Below are 13027 nucleotides of genomic sequence, written 5' to 3'. Positions count from 1 at the left end.
AATGTATTTATGTTTCACCATAGAGTAGCAGGCAGCACTCTAAACACCAAAACACTTCTACTTATGTGGAGGCTCGCTCAATAGCCTCGTAGCTCTCTCTGAGGAGAACGGTGGAAGAGTTTGTTTCCTCTCCCTCTGAAGCCTCCAAAGCCTGCTCCGCTAGCGGGCTGCTCCCTCTACCTTTATGGTTGTCAAGATAATTTCCCTCTCCCACCTCTGTGTCTCTCTTTCCGGCTGCCGCTAGAGAACCAGGAAGTAAAGAGAGAAGGGGGGAGAAAAGAAATACCCAGCAGCTGAGGAAAACAAGGAAGTGAATGCAGCCAGAGCTTCAGCTGTGAAGTGAAAGTAGAGCAGGCTAGAGCACAACAGACCAGGGCAGTTGGCATAAGGAAGTGCTAGCTAGCTAACGTCAACACTGGCAGTGCTCTCCCCAGCAGAGTGAAACGAAGAGCGACAGAAAGAGAACGAGACTGCAGAGCCTGCCTCACAGAAATACCAGCAGTGAGTACCCATTTGAACTGAGCTGCACACTGGTAGGCCCCACAGGGAAAAAGTGAGTGTGTGAATGAGTCAGAGAACTGGATTTAGCAGAGGGGAATTTTGTTTGCAGCGTAGCCCGGTTTGTGCTGGTTGTTTGTCAGGAAGGAGAGAGAATACCAGAGCAGTGTTCAGGAGGGATAGGCCCCAACATAGAGAGAAGGAGAACTTTAGAGAAAGCAAAAGAGCGGGTTTGAATTTAGTTTAGGCCCTGCTGTGTATAATCGTAAATATTACTACGGACCTACAGTACCAGCCTTTGTCTCATAAACTATTACTGTGTTCCAAAATGCATACTTGTGTTCTATCTAGAGCATATAGCGAGTACGTAAGCCAACTGTCATTTTTCAAGTGCGACGCCAAACATAACAACGCAAAAAGGCAAGTATGTACTTAGTTTAACGGAAGTTCTATAAGCGAAAAGTCTGGAAAACAAAGCACGCATGGGAGCATATTTTTTTCGTTAGCCGGGGAGGATATCCCATAATACCTTGCGACACAGCGAAACTTTTGAATTAATGGGGTGTGAGGTCCCTGCTTGGAAGAAAATGTTCCAGCGGAATAAGGAATAACTTTGTAAAATGTAAGTATTACGTTTATTGATTCACCATATTTTGTTAAAATGTTGAACGAATTACTTTAATATAAATGTTTTATTCAAATGTTGAGTCACTGCGGCGACTGGTTTGGAGGCAAGACATTTTAACATCTGATTAAAAAAAACTGCAGGAAATGCAGCTAACGGTGTTCTGTTCAATCTTGGCTTGCTAGCCAGGCAAGTTATTTGTGCATTCTTAAATGATCAGTAAATACATGCATGTAGTACGTTTACCTAACGTTAGCTAACTTTCTTCTTGTCACTTTCCCCTCCCCTCTTGTTTCACCATTGCATATAATCAAATTAACGTTTTAAAACTTAAAACGTGATCAAGCCTATGAATATGAAAAACCATTGCACATTAACAAAGCTAGTTGTGGTTCTCAGCAGCTTCAACCAGCATTTTAAATTTGAGCAGTGAGGTTAATTTAACCTCCCTTGGCTTTATGTTTCTGCTCTGTTTTCCTCAGGTTGATGCACATCCCACCCATCACCCAGACAGATGTGAAGAACTTGAGAACCTTCTGTCCACCAGGAAAATCACCCTATGGAGTTTATTCAGGAAATGATTCAGCAGTGTGCAATGTCACTATGTTAGCAGTGGATACACACTGTATTCTCCATCATGCAAAAATGTCAGCTCATTGTACCATATGAAGCTCATTCTAAAATACAGATGTGGATGATTTCTGCCCCAGGGTACTATACTGTGTGCACATTTTATTACTGCCCAGCAAAAACCATGTTCAACTATTTGTCGACAATTTAGACCACAATTAGTTGAATGAGGTGTTTGTGAAAGGTTGGAACAAAAACCTATAAACTCCTATCCTGTGTATTAAAAAACTTGTGGCTGTTGTGAAGAAATGTGCCCTCATGTCCTGAACAAGCTTTTGAATGTTAATCTCCTTGATGTCTCTCTTGGGGTTGATTAAAGGTTTATGCTACTGAGCCATTTACTTTTTGTTGGTATTTATTTTATTTCTTATTGTTACTTTGTCGAGAATGAACCTGCACGTAAACATTTCTTTGGACCATGTGTATCCTGTTGTATTCATACTGTACACAGATACAGGAAAACAACAGGGTTAATATTTTATAAGAAATAACCGGTGTTGATGTCTCCACACAATTCTGGTTTTGAGGCATGGGCATCTGGGGACTGCAGTTCATCTGTCTAATCCCCTGCAAGGAGAGAGAAAGGCATGAATAATACTTGGTGTATTCATTTAATATATATTCCTGTTTGATATGTATGCATATAATTCAATTGGACATGTTCTCCTTTATAATATGCCAGTGTTTTGTTTTGTATCCAATACATTTAGTTTACATTAAGATGAAGTAGTCTAGACCTAATCTAGTTGTATTGAATCATATTGCCTATCAATTAGTTATCAATGCATAGGGTGAATATCAAACCAAGCTCTCTTGAACATCGGTGTAATTTAATAATATGCATGGTTGTTGTATGAATTTCTCACAATGTAAGCCTGCTCGTTGGAAATAAAACACCAGCAGTCCTAATGTAATGCAATATCAGATTTACAGTGAAACACCACTATTCTGGCAATGTATCATCTTAAACAGTAAGCAAAATAGCTTATTTCACAATTTCATTTTTTGTTGTTGCTTCAGCCGTAGTACAATGCATGAAAGCTTACCTGTCATACGTCCACAATGATGTAGCAGCAGACCAAGCAATTCTGGTTGGTTTCAGCTTAATTTAGTGACAGAGTACTGAGAGAATCGATTCTGCTCCTTTTTTACTTAGTATTTGTGTTAAATATTTCCATTCTGGGATAGTCCTTCACTGAATTGGTAGCACTAGTGGCTAACACTACTACATTGGGTATGTTGTAAATGGATGTAGATAGCTACACTACATGACTAAAAGTATGTGGACACCTGCTCATCAAACATCTCATTCCAAAACCATTGGCATTATTATGGAGTTGGTCCCCCTTTGCTGCTATAACAGCCTTCACTCTTCTGGGAAGGCTTCCCACTAGATGTTGGAATATTGCTGTGGGGGCTTTCATTCAGCCACAACCGCATTAATGAGGTTGGGCACTGATGTTGGACGATTAGGCCTGGCTCACAGTCGGCGTTCCAATTCATCCCAAAGGTGTTCGATGGGGTTGAGGTCAAGGCTCTGTGCAGGCCAGTCTAGTTCTTCCACACCAATCTCCACAAACCATTTCTGTATGGACCTCGCTTTGTGTACAGGGGCATTGTCATGCTGAAAGAGGAAAGGGCCTTCCCCAAACTGTTGCCACAAAGTTGGAAGCACAGAATCGTCTAGATAGAATGTCATTGTATGCTGTAGCGTTAAGATTTCCCTTTACTGGAACTAAGAGGCCTAGCCCAAACCATTAAAAACAGCCCCAGACCATGGAAACCCATTTTATTAAGATCCCAACAAACAGTTCATGTGCTGACGTTGTTTCAAGAGACAGTTTGGAACTCAGTAGTGAGTGTTGCATCTTAGGACAGACTATTTTTTTTCTTGCTACCCACTTCAGCACTCGGCGGTCCCGTTCTGTGAGCTTGTGTGGCCTACGACTTTGCGGCTGTGCCATTGTTGCTCCGAGATGTTTCCACTTCACAATAAGAGCACATACAGTTGACCGTGGCAGTTCTAGCAGCCAGAAATGTGATGATCTGACTTGTTGGAAAGGTGGCATGCTATGATGTTGCCACGTTGAAAGTCACTGAGCTCTTCAGTAAGACAATACTACTGCCCCTGTTTGTGTGCTCGATATTTATACACCTGTCAGCAACGGGTGTGGCTGAAATGGCCAAATCCACAAATTTGAAGGGGGGTCCACGTGCTTTTATGCTACACAATATATCTTTGTTGACGCCAGGTGCGTGATGAACTTTACTGTTTAGGTTAGAGGTCACGTCGAGGTACCTTTCAATTTTTGGGGATTTTAAGCGCTCTGCGTTCTCCCAATCTACACAATATGCTGTTTCAGGTGTTCTCGGAAGGTGTTCTTGAAAGAACGGGAGAACGCAGAATGCAAGTGGGTATTTTGAACACAGACTATGTGAAGGTGGACACATGGAGTGTGAACTGCCTGACCGTGAAGGGGCAGGGCATTCTACCTCACACGTTTATATCTTATTTCTTGCTTTATTTATTTATATTTATTTTATTTCACCTTTATTTAACCAGGTAGGCAAGTTGAGAACAAGTTCTCATTTACAATTGCGACCTGGCCAAGATGAAGCAAAGCAGTTCGACACATACAACAACACAGAGTTACACAGAGTAAAACAAACATACAGTCAATAATACAGTAGAAATATAAGTCTATATACAGTGTGAGTAAATGAGGTGAGATAAGGGAGGTAAAGGCAAAAAAATGCCATGGTGGCGAAGTAAATACAATATAGCCAGTAAAACACTGGAATGGTTGTTTTGCAGTGGAAGAATGTGCAAAGTAGAAATAGAAACAATGGGGTGCAAAGGAGCTAAATAAATAAATACAGTAGGGGAAGAGGTAGTTGTTTGGGCTAAATTATAGATGGGCTTTGTACAGGTGCAGTAATATGTGAGCTGCTCTGACAGCTGGTGCTTAAAGCTAGTGAGGGAGATAAGTGTTTCCAGTTTCAGAGATTTTTGTAGTTCGTTCCAGTCATTGGCAACAGAGAACTGGAAGGAGAGGCGGCCAAAGGAGGAATTGGCTTTGGGGGTGACCAGAGAGATATACCTGCTGGAGTGTGTGCTACAGGTGGGTGCTGCTATGGTGACCAGCGAGCTGAGATAAGGTGGGGCTTTACCTAGCAGAGACTTGTAAATGACCTGGAGCCAGTGGGTTTGGTGATGAGTATGAAGCGAGGGCCAGCCAACGAGAGCGTACGGGTTGCAGTGGTGGGTAGTATATGGGGCTTTGGTGACAAAACGGATGGTACTGTGATCGACTGCATCCAATTTATTGAGTAGGGTAAATGACATCGTCGAGGATCGGTAGGATGGTCAGTTCTACGAGGGTATGTATGTGAGCATGAGTGAAGGATGCTTTGTTGCGAAATAGGAAGCCAATTCTAGATTTAACTTTGGATTGGAGATGTTTGATGTGAGTCTGGAAGGAGAGTTTACAGTCTAACCAGACACCTAGGTATTTGTAGTTGTCCACATATTATAAGTCAGAACCGTCCAGAGTAGTGATGCTGGACGGGCGGGCAGGTGCAGGCAGCGATCGGTTGAATTTGGTGGAAATTTGTCCTTTGGTCTGGAGTCCAAATTGGAGATTTTTGGTTCCAACCGCCGTGTCTTTGTGAGACGCTGTGTAGGTGAACGGATGATCTCCACATGTGTATTTCCCACCATAAAGCATGGAGGAGGTGTTATGGTGTAGGGGTGCTTTGTTGATGACACTGTCAGTGATTTATTTACAATTCAAGGCACACTTAAGCAGCATGGCTACCACAACATTCTGCAGCGATACGCCATCCCATCTGGTTTGGGCTTAGTGGGAATATAATATTATTTTTCAACTGGACAATGACCCAACACACCTCCAGGCTGTTTAAGGGCTATCTGACCAAGAAGGTCGAGTGATGTAGTGCTTCCTCAGATGACCTGGCCTCCACAATCCCCCGACCTCAACCAAATTGAGATGGTTTGGGAGGAGTCAGCAAGTGCTCAGCATATGTGGGAATTCCTTCAAGACTGTTGGAAAAGCATTCCAGGTGAAGCTGGTTGAGAGAATGCCAAGAGTTTGCAAAGCTGTCATCAAGGCTATTTTGAAGAATCTCAAATATAAAATATATTTAGATTTAACACTTTTTTTGTTGTTGTTGGTTACTACATGACTCTTTTATTCCAGGCTGTTCTTTCATATTTTTGATGTCTTCGCTATTATTCTACATTGTAAAAATAAAGAAAAACCCTTGAATGAGTAGGTGTTCTAAAACTTTTGACCGGTAGTGTATATTTATATCAACATTTTTTTACTGCAACCGTCAACCTGCTAATCATCAAATGGGAGGCCCTAAGCGAGCTTTGGATGTTAGCTGACATGGCTAATTTGAGTGACATAACAAGATAAAATCTGCTGAAACACAACAACATTTCAAAATTGCACCCTGTGTATCCTACTATTCTAATTCTCAACAGTAAATTGAGACCCCGACTGAGTATATAAAAATGTGTGTGTATATGCTCAGGTATTTGGCTAGTCTATATTTCCATATTTAATATTCTTGAAGATCAAGGGGTATTGAATTAATTGGAATCACGGGAAATCTGACGGACCTAGATTTTTTTTGTAACGATATAGCCTAATCGTATTATTATCTGTAGTAGAAAGCAATGGGTTATAAGAGGCCTACATAACCAACCCATAAAGTAAAATGCAACATCGATTTATGGCCAGCTATGTCAACTCTAACATTGGTTTATCCTGCAATAGATCTTTGTCATCTTCTAATAGCCTCTTAAGGGGAAAGTAACCCAAAGTAATCAGATTACTTTACTGAGTTTGGTTAATCCAAAAATTACTTTGCCTATTACAATTTTGGACAGGTAACTGTAACGGATTACATTTAGAAAGTAACCTACCCAACCCAGTACAGTACCTGTGGAATAATTTTGTTACTGTTGCTTAGGTGATGTACAGTAGGAGGATGTGTTTGTTAAAGGTGTAGATTACTGTTGTATTCTTAGAGAGAGATTGTCTGTCCCTCCCAAACACGGGATATGTCTAGAGGAGCTGACTGTAACATTCTGACTACATAACCTTTCTGCAGAGCTTGGTGTGAGTATGTTCCCTTGTCACCACTATTTATATACTCTGTCCTGTACTACTGATCTCTCCTACAGGGTGTGCTGCTCTTAGCCCCCTATTCAGGCTACTCATACCCACCACAATGACAGACCAAGGGGAACCCTGGAGAGGAAGTGGAGAACCTGAGGAGGAGGAGTTACCACAGATGGACGGGTCATGTGACGCTTGTGAGCCTGATGAGGCCCAGCAGGCAACCCAGGTGTGTTACACCTGCAGCTTCGCCTTCTGCTCTACCCACGCTGAGAAACATGTCCACAGCACACGACACCTACTGACGCCCTACGGCCAGGAAGTGGAGCAACCCCAGCCCCGGTCCCAACAGCCGGCCAGGGACAGAGACACAGAGGAGGGGGAGGAAAGGGTTCGAGAGATTGGGCGTAGGGCAGAGCAAGAGGTGGTGGAAAATGGGGCATGTGGTGGGACTGGGGTACAAGAGAACGAGGCGTGTGGAGGAGAGAGAGTCCAGGGGGAGGGGAAAGTTGATGATGAAGATGATGGTGACGAAGAGGCGGTGGCAGCCCCAGAGGGGGGTAGTAAGAGGGAGACGGTGACAGTGGAGAGGCTGCGCTGTAATGAGCATGGCCAGGAGGGTACTCTTTACTGCAAGACTGACGAGAAGGTCATCTGTGTGGTGTGTGCCGTGCAGGGGGAGCACCGCGAGCATGAGATCATCACCTTGCGCGAGGCCTACATCTGGCAGAAGGTGAGTCGCACTTAAATGATATCATACCTGCAGGCGGACTCGCAATGACTTCACATAAGAATGTTCACTACCTGTCAACACATGTTTATAACATAGATATTACACTGTGCTAGAGGGTTGACGACCGATTATGATTTTTCAACACCGATACCGATTATTGGAGGACAAAAAAAGCCGATACCGATTAATTGGCCGATTTATAAAAAATAAATGTTTTATATATATATATATATATATATCATACACACACACATTTTTGTAATAATGACAATTGCAACAATACTGAATGAACAATGAACACTTTTATTTTAACTTAATATAATACATAAATACACACACACACACACACAGCTCTGAAGTGACAATGATACTGAAGAGTCTGCTTAGGATACAAATACTCTCAACTGTTTGAATAAAAATTGAGTTTCAGTTACCTGTGATGAATGTTGAAAGCAAAAACTGTCATTTCTATATGCAGGAAATCCTATTTTAATAATCGGCATGGTAAGAATTGACGACCAAAGTGCGAGTCATAATTCCCATGACACCTTCTAGCAAAATCTGAAAAGCGGTTCCTTCATTTATTCCATAGGATATTTTTAGATTCACTTAAAATAAGGTCTGTGTTTCGTGTAGGCTTACACCACCTTGCCAATTTTATAACTGTGTAGATATCCATAGGACAAGGTAACTCTGATCAATATTGGCTAAATATAAGCGAAGATACATTTTTTTGTAGAGTGGATTTATGAAAATATGTTGACAAACGTTACCTTATCCTAGTGAGATTTACACGGGTATCAAAACGTCGAGGCGGTTTAAGCCTGCACGAAACACAGACCTTATTTGAAGTAGATCAAGACATTCTCTATGGAAGACATGAACGGTAAAATAACGAAGGAACCCCTTTCAAGTTCAGCCGCAAGTTATTACAGGAATTATAACGCGTCAACTATTTCTCTCTAAACCATATACCTTTGACTAATCCGGAAACTATCACCTCGAAAACAAAATGTTTATTCCGTTCCGTATTTCATCTAACGGGTGGCATCCATGAGTCTAAATATTCCTGTTACATTGCGCAACCTTCAATGTTATGTCATAATTACGTACAATTCTGGCAAAGTAGTTCGCAAAGAGCCAGGCGGCCCAAACTGTTGCATATACCCTGACTCTGCGTGCAATGAACGCAAGAGAAATGACACAATTTCACCTGGTTAATATTGCCTGCTAACCTGGATTTCTTTTAGCTAAATATGCAGGTTTAAAAATATATACTTGTGTATTGATTTTAAGAAAGGCATTGATGTTTATGGTTAAGTACACATTGGAGCAATGACAGTCATTGATTGATTGTTTTTTATAAGATAAGTTTAATGCTAGCTAGCAATTTACCTTAGCTTACTGCATTCGCGGCACAGGCAGGCTCCTCGTGGAGTGCAATGTAATCAGTGTTAGAGCATTGGACTAGTTAACTGTAAGGTTGCAAGATTGGATCCCCCGAGCTGACAAGGTTAAAAATCTGTTCCTAGGCCGTCATTGAAAATAAGAATGTGTTCTTAACTGACTTGCCTAGATAAATAAAGGTGTTAAAAAACAATATTAAAAAATCGTCAAATCGGCGCCCAAAAATACCGATTTCCGATTGTTATGAAAACTTGAAATCGGCCCCGATTTAATCGGTCGACCTCTACACTGTACCACCTTTAATAACCTTGATATAAGCGCAGTACCACATTTATAACATGGATATAAGCACAGTCCCACAATTTAACAAAACACTACTTGACCAAAAGTATGTGGACATCTGCTTGCCAAACATCTCATTCTGAAATCATGGGCATTAATATGGAGTTGGTCCCCCTTGTCTGCTATAACAGCCTCCACTCTTCTGGGAAGGCTTTCCACTAGATGTTGGAACATTGCTGTGGGGACTTGCTTCCATTCAGCCACAAGATAATCCACTAATCTGAAGGGGTGTCCTTTTATACTTTTGTATATATAGTGTATACAAACATACAGACCCTTAACAAAGGGCAACAAGAGTTCTAAACTTCCATTCCATTGTAAAGGGGGAGAGAGCTCCTTGCCACCTGTGTCCATGACTAGATGACCTGCAAAGGTATTCTTCATGGATAGAAATCATAGCAGTGGCGTTCAGTGCCATTTTGGTTTTTTTCTTCAGCATGGCCTTATTTCTATTACAGCATATTGGATGACTGTCATTCATGTTCCATTCACCCAGTTCAATGTAACAGCGATAGGTTTAGACTACTACACGATACTCAATGTTTCCCTATACCCATCACGAGGTTGCTACAACCTAGCCTATGAATGAAAGTTTACAATGTAGGTGCACACAGGTCGAGAGACAAATTTGAGGTGACAGACAGTGACACATGGACAGACAGTGACATTCAATACAGCCTTGCACCCTCCTGCTTGCATCTAGCTGATATAGGGTGTAATCATTAGTCCAACATTTGCAAACAAGAGTTTCTATTGGACAAATTCAGGTATGTTTATCCCCATTTTGGTCCGTTTGCTTCTGTTATAAGAATCATTTTTCAACAGAATTGGCGAAATGAATACACCCCTGATCACGTTCACTTTCATATCAGCCACTTTGTATTCCTTCTCGCATCTATGCGCTCTCCTCTCAACTCTTCCTTTCGCTTGTGGATTTCAATGCACATCTGTATGTGACCAGGTGAAAAAACCTTTCCAAGCCAAACCACTACACACAGCCTACATCGTTGTCACCATATTAGCTAAAGTAACGTCATAGTCAGCATAGCTAATAGAACTAACGCGTTCGTAAACCCGCTACAATCATGCAGTAACGTTACAGTGTAAAGTCAGTAAGCACTTACACCGGCGGGGTGGCAATAAATTTGTCAAACCAAAAGTTTACCTAGACTTGGAAGAGTTCCAGTGTTCTGTTGGATAGTCATAGCCAGCTAGCTAACATAGCATCCCTCTGTTTGAGCAGGGTGTTTGAGTAGGCTAAACTAGCTAGCTGCATTTGCTAGCTAAGTAAGGGAAACAAAGTGAGAGAAAAAAGGCAATCTCTCTCTATTACTTTCTTGCTTCTCTTTCATTTTGGAAGAAGAACCATGAGCCTCCTAGGTTTTGTATTGAAGTCAATGTATCCAGAGGAGGACGGAAACTAGCTGTCTTCCGGCTACACCATGGTGCTACCCTACAGAGTTGAGGCTACTGTAGACCTTTGCAAAATAGTGTGTTTTAATCAATTATTTGGTGACGTGATTATATTTAGTATAGTTGTATTTAAAAGGCTGGCATACAGTGAAGTGACACAGCCTGTATGTAACTCATTCTAAGCCCTCTTCTGCAAATTACATCCCCTATAGGAGAAACAATACTATCAATATTGTTTATGTAGTGTCTGTAATATTATATGATAACAATAGACTAATAGCTCTCATGCACGGATACATTACCTCCAGTCAACACACTAGGGCTTTCTAAAAGTTGAGCAGAGTATCTCCATATGTTTAACACAATGATTTCATGTCAAAATAATAATAGTATGCCACCATGTAAAGGCTACAATGACCTCCATGACAAATCCTCCCAATTATCAAGCCCTATTAATAATTTGTATGGAAACAAGATTTATTTTGTGGAATATGATTAACATATTCCAATGTCTGTTTGGCTAGGGAGAAATTCCTTCCCAGATGGCTTTTTACTGCAGGCGTTTTACAGCCCGTCCCATCCCGTGACTCACTGACTAACTGACTGCTCTCTGTGGGCAGAGGAGATATCATGGATAATGTGCAGGAGAGGGAATGACACCATCATCACTACGCAGGGAGGAGAGAGATGACATTATCACTGCCCCATTTACACTCAGTATCATTATAGTACCAATTAGTGATGAACCAAGTGGGGTAATCATCATCATAATTTTGCCTCTGAGGAATAGATTAAGCCTAGGAGTGATGGAATTTTACAAAGTTCAAAAACAAACCAACTTCAAATTGTGTGACTGTCTGTCTGTGTGTTGTCTTTGTTCTCCTCCAGAGCAGGGAGGGTTATGACCTGCTGGGCTGCACACAGAACATGGCTGACCATATCAAGACCAAGTGGACCAACCCTGAGGTCAGTACAACCAAACTGTTACAACTAACATTCCAATATGGCCGACAGTGTTTCTACCTCAGAACACTGCTTTGAACAAGAAAGTCTGATTTATTCTCCTAATTCTCTAAGAACAAAACCCAGCTGTGGCAGTATGACACACATCAGTCTAGTTTGAGCTAAAGATGGATTACACAGAGATTACATCCTAAATGAGACAGAGGAGAACTATACATGGGAGCCAATTATTCCTATCTACTCACTGTGTTCCGTTCACTGAGAAGGCTTCCACTTGGCTTCCTGGAGCGTCGTACCTTTCTAAAAACCTAGGTATTTATGACATCACCATCTAAATCTGTCTTCATCTCCTCCCAGACAGACATCTGTGGCTTTGTTGAGCAGTACTGGAGTAACAGGGATACATCCTGGTTTACTTCTGAGACAGCAGAGGGCTCAGAAGTGGCACAGCAGTCTAAGGCACAGCATCTCAGTGCTAGAGGCGTCACTACAGACCCTGGTTCGATTCCAGGCTGTATCACAACCGGTCGTGATTGGGAGTCCCATAGGGCGGCGCACAATTGGACCAGCGTCAAGGTTTTGCCAGGGTAGGCCGTCATTGTAAATAAGAATTTGTTCTTAAATGACTTACCTAGTTAATTAAGGTTAAATAAAATAGAAAATAGCACAGAGTCCTTTATACTGTGTTAGTGACTGTAGGTTTTCCTCTAAGGAGTTTATTGTTCAGTGTATGGGATTGATTATTTGGCAGCGGTCAGAGTGATATTAATCATTTCCCTTTGTGCTGTTGGTTCCTACAGTAGGCTATAGGATTGGCAGGTAGCTAAGTTGCTCTCCCTCTTGCCAGGTTGGCCCATTTTAACACACAGCAACTCAAATAGACTTTCTTTATCCCCGGTCAACCTTGGAAATAATGGCTTTAATGTCAGCCTAAATAACTTAGTGAAGGGGACTTAGTCACTGGGAGTAAATCTGTGTGTTCGTGCGTGCGCACGTGGGAGGTCATTGCTAATCAGCCAGGTCTAATTTATTTACCATAGACAGTGTTGAACCTGGCCCTCCAGCGAACCCTGCAGCCTTAACACTCTGCTGTGTTGTTACATAACTATGTCTCTGTGAGCGGAGCGGCGTAACGCCGCCCCATCTGAGAGCTGACCCGCTGTCAAGCACCATAAGGTTAATTTGAACACCCTGTGAAAAGGTAATATTGGCAAGTAGTCACTGAGTACCCTTATTGGCAAGTAGTCACTGAGTACAGTTACATGT

General features: G+C 41.8%; 1 protein-coding gene across 3 annotated transcripts in view; it reads left to right on the top strand.

Moving 5' to 3' along the window:
- The first annotated feature begins 254 nt into the window (after window positions 1–254).
- trim44 (tripartite motif containing 44) overlaps window positions 255–13027 on the top strand; it is a 65314-nt gene continuing 52541 nt past the window's right edge. For 2 of the 3 annotated variants that reach the window (XM_039001383.1, XM_039001381.1), the window contains exons 1-3: window positions 255–501; window positions 6969–7636; window positions 11687–11764. In XM_039001383.1, coding sequence (XP_038857311.1) covers window positions 7016–7636; window positions 11687–11764 — 699 coding nt within the window. In that variant the 5' untranslated portion in view covers window positions 255–501; window positions 6969–7015. Of the gene's footprint in view, window positions 502–6955; window positions 7637–11686; window positions 11765–13027 lie in introns of all 3 variants that reach the window. The other variant, XM_039001382.1, reaches the window with a different exon arrangement.

The sequence above is a fragment of the Salvelinus namaycush genome, chromosome 9 (assembly GCF_016432855.1).
Source record: "Salvelinus namaycush isolate Seneca chromosome 9, SaNama_1.0, whole genome shotgun sequence".
In the NCBI taxonomy this organism is placed as follows: Eukaryota; Metazoa; Chordata; class Actinopteri; order Salmoniformes; family Salmonidae; genus Salvelinus; species Salvelinus namaycush.
The sequence above is the reverse complement of the archived record's forward strand: the minus strand, read 5'-3'. Positions and strand labels throughout refer to the sequence as shown.